The sequence below is a fragment of the Petromyzon marinus genome, chromosome 11 (assembly GCF_048934315.1).
Source record: "Petromyzon marinus isolate PM22_M1 ecotype Great Lakes invasive population chromosome 11, UKy_Petmar_22M1.pri1.0, whole genome shotgun sequence".
NCBI classification, from domain to species: Eukaryota; Metazoa; Chordata; class Hyperoartia; order Petromyzontiformes; family Petromyzontidae; genus Petromyzon; species Petromyzon marinus.
Window position 1 is genome coordinate 2,666,614 of NC_133677.1, and position 14,826 is coordinate 2,681,439.

At 46.3% G+C, this 14,826-nt stretch overlaps 1 protein-coding gene across 2 annotated transcripts in view; it reads right to left on the reverse strand.

The window, feature by feature from the left end:
- Positions 1 to 13,957, reverse strand: part of LOC116941355 (A-type potassium channel modulatory protein KCNIP2-like) — a 167,940-nt gene extending 153,983 nt beyond the window's left edge. The window contains exon 1 of one of the 2 annotated variants that reach the window (XM_032952398.2): positions 13,819 to 13,957. In XM_032952398.2, the coding sequence (XP_032808289.1) occupies positions 13,819 to 13,888 (70 nt within the window). In that variant the 5' untranslated portion in view covers positions 13,889 to 13,957. The remainder of the gene's footprint in view (positions 1 to 13,818) is intronic. The other variant, XM_032952393.2, reaches the window with a different exon arrangement.
- Between the last annotated feature and the right edge of the window lie 869 nt (positions 13,958 to 14,826).

Below are 14,826 nucleotides of genomic sequence, written 5' to 3' on the forward strand. Positions count from 1 at the left end.
CCCCGCCGCTGTGAATCCGTTGTAAGTGGTTCATAAAGCGCAGTTCATTTGATTAAATATGTTAACATTGGAAACGAAATTTCACTGTGCGTTAATAATACCGAATACCCAAGCAATCTGAGTTTGATTCCTTGGCACGGCCCACGTCAGTCAGGAGCGATTCATGAACAAGTCCTAGATGCTGCCCCATTCATGACAAACCCCCATGTCTGATACTGCTTGGAGAGACCTTCTAGCGGTTAATGAAAGGGCTGTAAAATACCATAATTGTGTGTTTAACATGTCATGAACAAATGCACACATTTTGAGAAAACGAAATAATATTGCCATACTATCTTTGTTTTATTAATTCACATACATTTCTTTGTTATTGTTTTTGTTTTTTTTTAAAAACTGCCCAGGTGACACTGCAATGCAGCATGCGGCTCACAAATCAGAATGACGCACCGTTCAATTCCCTGGGGTACATTTGGCCCATCATCCCTCCAGGGTCAATAAAAACTAGTACCACTCTATGAGGAAGTCAGCAGTGGCTGCCCTATGCGAAGACTCACTATTAACTAGAGCAGTGGTTCTTAACCTTGTTGGAGGTACCGAACCCCACCAGTTTCATATGCGCATTCACCGAACCCCTCTTTAGTGAAAAATAAAATGTGATTTTTTTCAAATTCAAGACGTAGATATGTTTTTTACTGGTACACAAAATGAGCCGTGCATGAACATTACCTTGTTCAAAGAATAAAACCAACACAATGCATAAACTCACAACAAATTACATACCTGGAAATCAATGTGACTTCTGCTGTTGCCTTTGAGAGATCAGTTCAAATATGCGTGGCTTCACCTTGGCAAGTGCCACTCTCATGTCATTTTCACAGCAAAGTCTGTTCCTTTTCTTCGTTTTTATGTCCAGCATCCTCGAAAAGGATTGCTCACAAAGATATGTTGTAACAAATGGTATAAAAAAATCCAGGGCTTTCTTAGCAAACAATTGCCACGAATCATTGCAGTCACGAAAGCTTTAAATCGAAAAATAACTGGATACTTGTTCATTTGTCGACACCAAAACGTTGAGAGCGTTGTTGTTCTGAAGAGTTGCTGTTGAACCTGGCTCTGCTGAATTTCAATGATTTCGTCGAGGAATTCATCATTGACATCTGCTGTTTCAACAGCAAACGTGAACGGCTGTTTCACCCATGCTGGATATGACTCTCTTGTAGGGAAATATCCGTCGAGAGACTTTGCAAGCTCATCTAAGTGCGTGGCAATTGTTTGCTTCAGTTCCGTGGATACAGAAATATCTCCGATTCCAGACACATCTTCGATCTTACTTGCACAGTCGTCCAGAAGCGGGAAGTTTGCGAAGTTATTGTTCTCTGTTCGTCGTTTCCATAACGGTAGCTTTTTTTGAAAAGCCTTCAGGTGTTCTTCCGCTTCCATGATATTGACTCCACCACCCTGCATCTGCTGATTGAGATGATTGAGAGCTGCGAATATATCAGCCATGTACGCTAAAATGAGAATGAACTCAGGATTTTTGAAGCAATCTGCATGGCAGTGTTGGTGCTCTTGCAAAAACAGGGCTAATTCCACACGCATGGCAAAAACACGATTCAGCACCTGTCCCCGGGATAACCACCGAATATTAGAATGGAGCAGAAGTACCTCAAATTCAGAGCCCATTTCTTTACACAGCTCACTGAAGATGCGGTGCCTCAGAGCACTTTTTCGCACATAGTTCACACATTCCACCACAGTTTTTAATACTTCTGTCATTTTTGGAGGTGAGGTTTTTGTTGCCAACGCATGCCTGTGCAGAATACAATGCGTCACAATGATGTGTGGTGCATCGGCCTTTACTAGCGCACCAAAACCAGACTTTCTTCCCAGCATGACTGGAGCTCCGTCCGTACAAACTGCAGAAACCATATCCCATGAAAGATTGTTGTCTCTGAAGAAGTCATCCACAAGCTTCTTCACATCGGCTGCCTTCGTTGTTGTTGTAAGAGGCTTACAAAATAAAAACTCTTCTTTTATCATGTCGTCTTTCACATAGCGTACAAAAACAGCAAGCTGGCTTAGATCAGAAACGTCTGTGGTTTCGTCGAGTTGAAGGCTGAATTTTGCCGGGCTTGAAATCAGATCCGCGACTACTTGAGCCAAGATGTCTTTACTCATGTCTTCTATTCTGTCACTGACGGTGTCATTTGAAAGGGGAATTTGGGATAATTTACCTTCGGCCGCTGTTCCGAGTATCAGATTCGCCATCTTTAATGCAGCTGGTTTCACAAGTGTTTCACCAATGGTGTGTGGCTTGCCCTGCTTTGCGATCAGGTAAGCAACTTCGTACGATGCTGTCAGGATCGGTTTGTTAACAGGTACAAATCCAAGAGCAGGCAGAGTGGCCCTTTCATCGAATCTGGCTCTCTTCACCCTGAATTCAGCAAGTGTTGTGTTCTTGTATTCCCCGTCTCCATGCAGCTTCAAGAAGTGTTCCTTTAGTTTTGCCGGTGCAAGACTAGAGTTGCTCAACTTGGCGTTGCAAATCATGCAGATAGGACGCTCACTCCCATCACGTTCCGTGATACATGAGAATCCATGTTGTACATATTCGTCCGACCACTTTCTTCTTTTGCCCGACATAGTTAGTATGGATAAAATATTAAAGAAATCACACGACGTACGACAACAACAGTCACACGTTGACTACTGAGTACGCACTAAATTCCCCGCAGCGCTGATTGGCCAAGCAGTGTAGCATGATCATCTGCAGCCAGTGATGGCCAAGCGGGCCGTGTGTGTCATCACAAATTTACACAATAATTCAAGTGTGTCCGGACCTCCGTGGCGGGGGCTCTGCCGAACCCCTGAGATCGACTCACCGAACCCCTGGGGTTCGATCGAACCCAGGTTAAGAACCACTGAACTAGAGATACGCGCGCCTTCACACTAAGTTGAAGGCCAACCCGCTTTAAACCATTTTACTATTTCCAAGACTTACATGATTATAGTGTCTGCCAGGAATGCTGAACATTCAAAGTTCATCACAATAATAAATACAATTAAGAAAATCCATGCATGCGCATAAATGATGTAAGGGTTCATTCGCGAGATAACAGCAGCGCACTTGCTGCGTCAGATGCACAGGAAGAAGCAGTACGTGAGCGCGTAGGCCGCGATGAGACCACGGTGCTCGGATAGCGGCTCTACCGGGGAGGGTGCGCCTCAACCGGTAGGGCTGGGATGTGGAGGAGGGTCCTTTTAGCACTGGGGATTTTTTTTGTCTCCAATCAATCAGGTAAACCCCCCAAAAAGTAACACAAATTCACAACCAGGCGTTTCGTTCATAGTGGCTCGAGAGTTATGCCCACTGCCCCAACGCAATCCTAGAGACACAGCTGGTGCATCAACCAACCTTGCTTGGATTCAACAATAGACGACAAGAGAGAGAGAGAACGCATCACAAGAAGAACAACATCTTACTTATTTGTTCACGAGCAGCTATTAAATTAGCGCCTCGTGTCACCATCTTTTATTAAACCATGGGAGGCGCGGAGTTTGCGCTCGGTACGAAGCCAACCGCTTGCTCGGCAAAAGCAGATTAATTGAAATCCCTCGTAAGTTATCCATCGCGGGGCACCTGCCGTGGTAGTGGTGGTGTGCTCCTAGCCCCCGCTTAGCCAACGTCGCCGAATCGTTCGTGGGTGGGAGATTGAGCCCGTCCGGAGGGATTGGTGGCCGTGTGTAGCGGGGACACGTACAGCGAGATGTCAACTACCTCGCCTGGTATGGAGGAGGTCGTGGGTTTCATGCCGACCCTGACGCCTGCTCTGTATTTGTAGTTTGCGTGTCTCTCTCTCCCCGTGGTCGCGTGGATTTTCTGTTGTTTCCCTCCGCAGTTAGAATCAACGTCACGCGTTTAGAGTATTTGACTGCTATACATTTCCACGTGATAAGCCACTTCGTTGAGCAATCATTTGTGGCCAGGTCGCTTCCGAAAAAGGGATATATAGTTCAGTAGACCTGATCTTGTGAAATGAAATGGAAAAAAAAGTTGAATTATAGTTTAGTTTAGGTCGTCGCATTGGCGTGCAATTCTCCGGCAGATCAAGATGCGACATCGTTGCGGAGCGGGGTTCTCCACCGAACGCGGATTGATTACGAATTGTTGTGTCGCTCCCCTGTCGAGGAAGTGGTATCAGGACTAACCCGCATTTACAATACTCCTCCTTGAAGCAGTTTACTATGATTATTATGATGCACTACCTTTTTTATCGAATAAAAAGCTAGAGTATCGTACGGTACAACAATTGATGTCTGCTACTTTCACTGCCATCTGCTAAAAATATTGATGAGTGGAGCATTGAGCCTACATGTGTGATTTAGACATGGACAGTTAATGCTCATTTAACTGAATCAATGGGGGTTGTTCTGAAGAAAATGCTGTGCAGGATTGTGAATGACTTTGATATATCTCCGAAACACGCCCGTCGCACAAACAATAACATCTATTCGGGCCGGACACAAAACACCAAAACACGAGAAACACAATTAACCATTGCTTGCGAAAAGCGACTGTGAGGTATCCAACCTCACAAAAAATATTGCATTCAACCAATAAATGCGGCTTGTGGGTGTGGAAACCAAATCCGCGATTCATCATTGTCAGCGACAGGACTTTTATCAAGAGAATAGAAGAGTTAAAGCAATCAGGCTGGGATTACAGCAAAAAAACCTCGCTTGTTATGTTCACAGAAGTCTCGTCCATCGAGAGAGAGAGAGGCGGGTGAGGCGGTTGTGTGGAGGAGTTACATTTGTGTTTCTACTAAACCATTTCTTTTCTATTTTACCAGGTAAGGCCCACTGTTTATACTTGGGGAAAGCTAAAATAACACCATGGATTAATTAGAAAGCATCCTTAGGGGTTAGCGTGCCGTGCTGGCTTTAACGCCACCCTTGCAACTCGTCAAGAGTGTAATAAGATGCCACCACAGGCCGAGATATTGTGCGTGAGAAACAAAAAATTACCATGTTTCAACTTAGAATTGTAACGCAGATTTTGCAAATGCTGAACGGCATATTAAGATTGCAAACGGTATCTTAGGATTTTATCTATACATTTGTGCAAACAAATGTGTGTACCATTCATCAACATCATTATAAGCTATGCTCTATGCACTGCTGAATGGAGGCCTCTCCATGCAATCGCCATCCCTCACAATCTCACGATGCCACCATCCATATTTCTCCTGCACATTAACTACCGTATATCATCACTCCATATCTGCGTTGGGTTGTGCCTTACATAATGAGCAAACAAGATGTTTATCTTCAACCTAGCTAACCATTTTTTTATTACATAGCAAATACACGTGCACTCCTTATTAAGTTTATATAATTAAATGTGTAATTCATTACCTCGCCTACGTCAATCTATATTATCGCGCGCAAACTAGATCTTACTGGTAGATTAAATATGAATATGTTTAAAAAAAGGGACACATTTCGTTAAGCGGACACGGGCGGATGTCGTGCGTGCTGTGTGTATATACACAGGGTGCTTAATTTATTGTTTACACTTATATGGGACTATCGGATAATACACTGTAACATGACAACAAATGAATGTTAATAGCTTCACAAAGTCAAAGAGTCTCCACTTGTTCGACATCATTGTCAACACATTGCCTGGAATTTTCTCCAGGTGGTCTCCAAAGCTCGGAGGCACAATATTTCTCGTGGTATCGTTGCAAATTCTCTGAAGTGTTAACATTTTTTTGAAGCACCCCTGTATATAAGTGACGTTAAATTAGGTCTTGTGGAGATAGGATGGCGAGCCTGGTGAGACGACACGAGGTCTCATCGCGCCGCTCAATACCACCGCTGCTACACATCCAACCCTTTGGCCCCGAGGATGGAACGCTACACCCCCCCCCCTCCGCGAGACACTCCGTGGCCATAATTAATGAGGCGCGTACACACACGGGCGTGTACACACTCGGGCGTGTACACACACGTACACACACGGGCGTGTACACACACGTACACACACGGGCGTGTACACACACGTACACACACGGGCGTGTACACACTCGGGCGTGTACACACACGTACACACACGGGCGTGTACACACACGGGCGTATACACACGTACACACACGGGCACGTACACATACGTACACACACAGGCGTGTACACGTACACACACGGGCGTGTACACACACGGGCACGTACACACACGGGCGTATACACACACGTACACACACGGGCGTGTACACACACGTACACACACGTACACACACGGGCGTGTATACACACGCACACACACGAGCGTGTACACACGTACACACACGGGCACGTACACATACGTACACACACAGGCGTGTACACACACGTACACACACGGGCGTGTACACACACGGGCGTATATACACACGTACACACACGGGCGTGTACACACGTACACACACGTACACATACGGGCGTGTACACACACGTACACACACGTACACACACGGGCGTGTACACACACGTACACACACGGGCGTGTACACACACGGGCGTGTACACACACGGGCGTGTACACACACGGGCGTGTACACACACGGGCGTGTACACACACGGGCGTGTACACACACGGGCGTGTACACACACGGGCGTGTACACACACGGGCGTGTACACACACGGGCGTGTACACACACGGGCGTGTACACACACGGGCGTGTATCGGGCGTGTACACACACGGGCGTGTACACACACGGGCGTGTACACACACGGGCGTGTACACACACGGGCGTGTACACACACGGGCGTGTACACACACGGGCGTGTACACACACGGGCGTGTACACACACGAGCGAACCTTCATTTAGCGCGACCGCGAGTGTCACGGCGCTCACCTGACGAGGCAACCCGCCTCCACGTGGCGATGGTAATGAACTTTGAGGTGGACCTCTGTGTAGGTCTGATGTGGCCTGGCAGTGGCCGTGCATGGTGCGTACAGGGAAGAAAAAAAGGCAAAAAAACACACAACCTTTGACGAGACATCGGAATGTCCACGTTCTGTCAATCCAATGCTGGATGATGGCCTCCTCACACGTACGCGTTTCCGATCATACTTCTCTCCGCTGGCCAGTGAGGCTTGGCAAATGCAAGGCGAAGCAACATACAGTGAGGGAAAAAAGTATTTGATCCCCTGCTGATTGTGTACGTTTGCCCACTGACGAAAAAATTATCAGTCTGTAATTTTAATGGTAGGTTTATTTGAACAGTGAGAGACGGAATAACAACAACAAAATCCAGAAAAACGCATGTCAAAAATGTTATAATTTGATTTGCATTTTAATGAGGGAAATAAGTATTTGACCCCTCTGCAAAACATGACTTAGTACTTGGTGGCAAAACCCTTATTGGCAATCACAAAGGTCAGACGTTTCTTGTAGTTGGCCACCAGGTTTGCACACATCTCAGGAGGAATTTTGTCCCACTCCTCTTCGCAGATCTTCTCCAAGTCATTAAGGTTTCGAGGCTGACGTTTGGCAACTCGAACCTTCAGCTCCCTCCACAGATTTTCTATGGGATTAAGGTCTGGAGACTGGCTAGGCCACTCCAGGACCTTAATGTGCTTCTTCTTGAGCCACTCCTTTGTTGCCTTGGCCGTTTGTTTTGGGTCATTGTCATGCTGAAATACCCATTCACGACCCATTTTCAATGTCCTGGCTGAGGGAAGGAGGTTCTCACCCAAGATTTGATGGTGCATGGCCCCGTCCATCGTCCCTTTGATGCGGTGAAGTTGTCCTGTCCCCTTAGCAGAAAAACACCCCCAAAGCATAATGTTTCCACCTCCATGTTTGACGGTGGGGATGGTGTTCTTGGGGTCATAGGCAGCATTCCTCCTCTTCCAAACACGGCGAGTTGAGTTGATGCCAAAGAGCTCCATTTTGGTCTCATCTGACCACAACACTTTAACCCAGTTGTCCTCTGAATCATTCAGATGTTCATTGGCGAACTCCAGACGGGCATGTATATGTGCTTTCTTGAGCAGGGGGACCTTGCGGGCACTGCAGGATTTGAGTCTTTCACGGCGTAGTGTGTTACCAATTGTTTTCTTCGTGACTATGGTTCCAGCTGCCTTGAGATCATTGACAAGATCCTCCCGTGTAGTTCTGGGCTGATTCCCCACCGTTCTCATGATCATTGCAACTCCACGAGGTGAGATCTTGCATGGAGCCCCAGGCCGAGGGAGATTGAAAGTTATTTTGTGTTTCTTCCATTTGCAGAGCTCTTTGGTCTTGGCCATGGTGGAGAGTTTGGAATCTGATTGATTGATTGCTTCTGTGGACAGGCGTCTTTTATACAGGTAACAAGCTGAGATTAGGAGCACTCCCTTTAAGAGTGTGCTCCTAATCTCAGCTCGTTACCTGTATAAAAGACACCTGGGAGCCAGAAATCTTTCTGATTGAGAGGGGGTCAAATACTTATTTCCCTCATTAAAATGCAAATCAATTTATAACATTTTTGACATGCGTTTTTCTGGATTTTGTTGTTGCTATTCTGTCTCTCACTGTTCAAATAAACCTACCATTAAAATTATAGACTGATCATTTCTTTGTCAGTGGGCAAACGTACAAAATCAGCAGGGGATCAAATACTTTTTTCCCTCACTGTAGTACAATACCGTGCAACGTAACAATGGATTTTCCTGCATTGCTGTTTGCTGACAACGTATCCCTGTAGTTTACGCAACCTGTATTTATCCATTGGCGACCACCCATCAAAGCACTGTCTACGCTCACGTCCGCTAAGGTTCCGAGATGCGGCGAGATCTGACATATTCCTGTTGATGTGGTCATAGGCAGTGAATATTTTGCACGACATAATGCCTCCAAATTGCCTCCGGTTATTTTTCCACACGTGTTTCAAATTCAAGAGTCAGCATAGTGTTCAATTCAATTGTAAAATATGTCATGTGTTTAAAAAAATACAGATTAAGGCTGTTAAGAAATAACTGCACGTTTTATATAAAAAAAACTGTCAGTGTTGCTCTAGATTTCTTTAGACACTGCAAATTAATCTCTTGTTAGCCTTACGTAATAAGGCATTCACACACTTCACATCCAATTCCTCCACTTTTCTGCACATAATTCTACAAGCCCTGCTCGGGCACAACTTAAATGACGTCCTCACAATAAAAGCACCCAGGATATATATCTCTTGATAGCCCTGAAACTAAAGTCTGATCTAATCCCGTCTTCACATGCGCTGCAAATATCAATCCACTCTCGGTGGTGCAATTAATTCAGTGTGCAAGTGGCGTTCTTCGTCGATACTGGGGTCTCCACAGGAAGTTAATGATCCAACCAGAGGATCTATCTCTGCAAATCCCGGTCTCAAACGCATAAAGTGCTAAATAAATAAGTAATTCGATCCACTCCCGGATGAAGGGCCCTCCCAAAGCCGCTGCCATCTGTCACAGTCCCGCAATGTAACGGGCTCACCTTGCACCTACACACGAGCCTGATTCCATCGCTCCATCTCTGCGGTGGTCCGCTTCTCGGACACAGTCGTATTTAACCCGTGGTCATGCTCTCGTCGGAGATCAAGTCAATTTAGCAGGCGCTAGTAAACTGAGCAATGGACGCAGCGGTGACCTTTACCGATACCAATTAAGTGACGACTCGAGGCAGAGGATTGGTAACCAAAACCAACAACGGGGAGTCTCCGGGGTTCTGCAACTCTCGGTATGGATTTTGAAAACAGGCCGGCCCAACACCGCGGTCACAATGGCTTAGAGTAAAACAAATTGGCTTGTGTTTAATTACAGCGAGCAAATGCACACAGGTAATAAGATCTCTCCCATCCAACCCCCCACCCCCTAGCTATTGCCATCTATTTTAAACCCCAGCCCATCAGAGACGAGGGAGTACACAGGCAAGGAACAACGCGAGGCTCTACTCGAATTTCTAACGCTTACAACAATACCGCAAATATTATCACAATGGGTTTGGAAAGTCCTTTGCAGTTGATCAATTTAAAGCTAATGCTCGCTCTTGATCACTTTTAAGGCAAGAACACGTCGTTCTAAAACTTAGCTGTAAGTGGAATTTCATCAACCGAGAGGGAGCATTTTTGGTTTATTCCGGCTAATATAAAGATTTAACACAATCTCAACACATTCAATACCATACCATTATTTTATAAACGTATAGACTGTGACTGCACGACTTTTGTCAATTATGTTGATGGTTTAGACGGGTTAGAAAGTCAAATCTACGCTTGAAAATGTGAAAAACCCCAAAGAGCAATTTTCAACTTTGGGCCACCAACGATTGCAACTCAGCGGTTAATTTGTTTGTCTAATAGCGCAGGTTCTCACCTAAGGTTCTAAATAACATGAAGCCTCTTGCTAAACACTTACAGAAATATATAAAGTGATTTCCCCCCATTGAGTATGACGCTCCAGCTCGTAAGAAAGTTGGCAAAAGACATGCAGCATATGTGCAATTTTATCCACAGTGTTGAGCTGTTATCCATTCGGATACATGATTTTTGTTCCACATCACATTATTCATTTAAGGCTAATTAATATTGATTTCAGGATCGGCATATGCTGTGAATGTTGTACAATGTAATGCATTGCCTATCACATATTACACAAGCCATGCAATGTTCTGGTTGCTGGTTCAGCAATTATATCGAGATAGATTGCAGTGAGTAAAACAGGAATCGTTTTGTGTCATTCATGGGATACAAAAAGATCTAAAAAAACTGATGTTATGCAACCCTGTTCTTTAGCTACGTATATATTTTTTATGGTTAATATTTTATCATGGAGATTGAATGTTCGAGTTGTTTTATACATATATAAAAAGAACAGTTAATAGCTTAATGATGGGTGTGTTTCAAAGCAAGTCGCATTTACATACGGGTCTTGCAAACACATTTTTATTAACGAGTCTGCAATATGTGCCCTTTCATTTCAATGTCTCCTCTACCCATGTCGGCTCTGACTCTTAATCTCGTAAAGAGCAACTCCTGTTGTGCATGGGAGATGAGTGCCAAGTGTTGGGAAAAGTTGGCAACAAGAATGTCTGAGCACGAGGAACCGATAGTGAACTAAAATCGTATACAGTATTTAGCTGTATAGACTGCAGGAATAAGTACTCTTTAGCGATCACTCATTATTGGACTGCAATACACACAAGAGGTGGATCGTAATTAATTTCACTTTAATAACAACGGTGAGATTAATTACCTTTATCCAATAAGCCGATCGACTAAAACACAAGACTAATTTATGTGAAGGTACAGAACATAGGGCTATTTACATTTTATTTTACCCGAATATTCAACGATAATAGCGCATCACGAGTCCGTGTGCCTTTTTGCGTTTGCGCGAGATGACTCGCTTATATGGAGTGTCCTTGCCAATAACATCTGGTACCCCAGCAGCGCTGGATTAACAAGCCTTACTGCTAACAATACCCATAAAGTCGATACAATTCCCCACGTTATTTTCCTTAAACAAAAGTTGCTGGGTAATATTGGTCTGGGAAGCCCATACGCTGATGGGCTGCAATTGTTTTCTTTATGTGAAGACACGGAACGCAAGTTGTGCTTATATTTCTTGTTATTTCTTTATATATAATGAGCAAAGTGGCAATTTAGAACAGAAGTCTGTTTTTCAAGAGATAGGTGGGTTTTAAATATTGTACAAATGTGGCAATGCACTGGGCTCTCGCCTTGTGTCAATGACGCACACCATGTGCAGGCGCCGTGCGGGTTGAGATGCAGCATTGGAGATCATTCGATCTCAACCCGTCGAAGGAATCCCGGTGAATGCGAATCGGATAAAGGGGCCACGTGATTTTTCTTACCGTTTGTCTGATCGCCCGCGACCGTCACCGACCCTTCCTAAGCTTGCGGCATCTACAGGACTGTACATCAGCGAGGTCTCGCCTTCCCCTTGTCGTACGCTTCGCACCGACCCGGCTTCATTTCACGTCGGCGCAAGTATCAGCGTCGCCGCGAGGCACGCGCAGGGGTTACCGCTCCAAACCCATGGCACCAAAATTTGCTCGCAGCTCTGCCGATGTGCCAAAGGAGAGGTTGGGGAGCACGAAGGGGTCTCTTCACAATTCGGGTTAAAAAAAAAAGATCGCCCGATGAAGCTGGTTGCAATCACCATCAGCTACAGTAAACGTCGCAATTAAAGTTGTGAATGTCGTGGGTTCACTCTCCATCGCAACGGCGTGCTTGAAGTGTTCACGAATTGGCACGTTTTGTTTACGTAACAAACATCACTATTTTGCTGTGTCTGTTGGTGGGGGGGGGGGGGAGTACATTTAAATGTACGCTATCAACATACAAGTCCCTGTTATGTTGCCAGGTCCACGTCAACGTCCCGTGTCGCTTACATAACCGCTGGGTTCAGCACCGCGCAATACAAAGACTAAGGTCCCCCGTATAGCCTCAGCAGACTTGTTGGGGCAAGTGCTGTTAGCAAGTATCTGTGTTGGCCGGCACGGCACACGAGGTGGTATGTGTCCAGCACCACGGGTTCGTAGGGCAGCGCGCTACAGTACAAAGACACACACACACAAAGAGTCAAATCTCGATTATCTGGGTCCACGGAGGATGAAGGGGGTGGTCCGGATACAAAAAAAAAAACACGAGGCTATACAACTATATTTCGTATAGCTACGTGTATCTATGTTTTGGATTCGCCACCTACCTAGGTAATGACGAATACACAGAAAGTGAAGGTAATCGATTTAACGAGACTTGCCAACCTCGTCTGCGGCCGCATCGGTGCTGAGTCAATGACCCTCGACAAGTGAGGAGCCGCTGCTACAACTGATGGGGGGAGCGAGCACGGAGAGTCAGCAAACTGGATAAGCCCCCCCCCCCCCCACGTTGATGGCAGACGCGATCAGCTGCGCACACAAACACAAGCGAGCTCACCACAAGTCATACTGGAGGTGTGCATCACTTGGTGGAATTGCCCGACTTCTGTGCACGGCAGCACGCGAACTCACCGTAAGTATTCCAAAAAATAGCATTTACGGGCATACCACTGGTCGCGCGCGTGGTTTATAGACAATACGGCACTTAACGCTCTGATCACATCTTTTGATGGACTTCTTTTTGTACGTCAAACGCTTTGTTAAAGGGAAGTCAAACGTTTTTGTTGAGTTCTTTAATATAACATTTCATCACAGCAGCAGTTAATCTTCACGGCAACATCATCATCCGACGCAGCAACATCAAACTCATAATCAGCAACAGCAGTCATCATCAATATCATCTTCAACAACAGCAAAAGTAGGAACAACAGCAAAGGAATCACAATCATTATCAGCAGCAGTAACAACAGCAGCACCACAGCCACCATCATCAGGAGCAAAGGTAGCATCACAATGAGCACGCACAGCAACGGGAACAGCAACATCATGGACATCAACTAAAAACAGCAGAACCACCACTATCATCATCAGCAGTAGCAGCGCGACTAGATCATCACAACCATAATCATCAGCAACAGCAGCAGAACAACAACCATCAACAGCAGCAGCAAGATCGTTATACGACACCATTATCGTAGGCATCATTGTCATGATCATTGTCAGCAGCAGCATCAGCAGCAGCATCATCAGCAGCATCATCATCATCAGCAGCAGCATCATCAGCAGTATTATCGTCATCACCATCATCATCAGCAGCATCATCATCGGCATCATCAGCAGCATCATCATCATCATCAGCAGCAGCCCGTGTGGAGAGACGCGCGCCGGGGATGGCCCCGTGCGCTCCTACCGGACTGCACCAAGCGCTGCTGTTGTCCTCCTCCTGTTCCCACGCCGCCTCGCTTCTCCACGTCTCGCATGGTTAACTCCGACGCAGCCGTAGCAGCAGTAGACGCAGCAGCAGCAGCAGGCCGGGCCACCCCTCTCCCCCCCCCACCAACCCAACACCCCAGCAGCAGCAGCAAAAGTGTACAACAACAACAAACCGACCAAACAAATTTAACTCAAGAAAAATAAACACAAATCAATCAAACGACGACCAATCTTGCGGCACGTTAATTCCTGGAGGATCGCGCAATGTAAAGGCGCAGGGTTCCCAGAAACTTGGAAGCCACTTGCTATAGAGAGAGGGAGGGAGAGGCTGCGTTCGTATCGTCGCCGCGTGTCAGCTGTGTGTGTGTCTGTGTGTCCGTCTGTGTGTCCCTCTGTGTGTGCGGTGGCGAAGCGCGCGCTGAGAGCACGAGCCGCTCGTGCTCTTCGCGCGCGGTCTGAGCGGCTGCTCCGCGCCTCTCGTGAATTTTAGCGGCGCACGCAGGCGCAGCGCGCGCGACCCGCAATGGTACACCCACCACGGGCACACACACAAGACAAAGATCCCCCGTATAGACTTAATGGACTTTTTGGGGCAAGTGCTTGCTAGCGTGCGCCTATGAAGGCTGGCAAGGCGCACGAGGGCGTGGGGGAGCCAGCACCATACCCGGCCGCCTTTGTCTTCCTAAACATCGCCGCTAGGGAGACATTTAAGGCTGAGTCGACCTAGGGGAGGCCCAGTTCAGATAATTATCGTCACACGCACACACACGCGCGTGCAAAACAAAGACAAAGATCTCCGTATAGTCTCGAACGGACTGTGCAAGTGCTGAAGTGTTGTTGACCAGCACCAAGACCACGCCCCGACCGCCTTTGTATCCCCAGTAATGATGTTTCAATACACACCGCCCCAGGTACCCATTTTTAGATATACACCCCTCTGTGTTTTTGGTCGTGAGTGGGGATTAAATTCTGGTCGTCGAGTTCC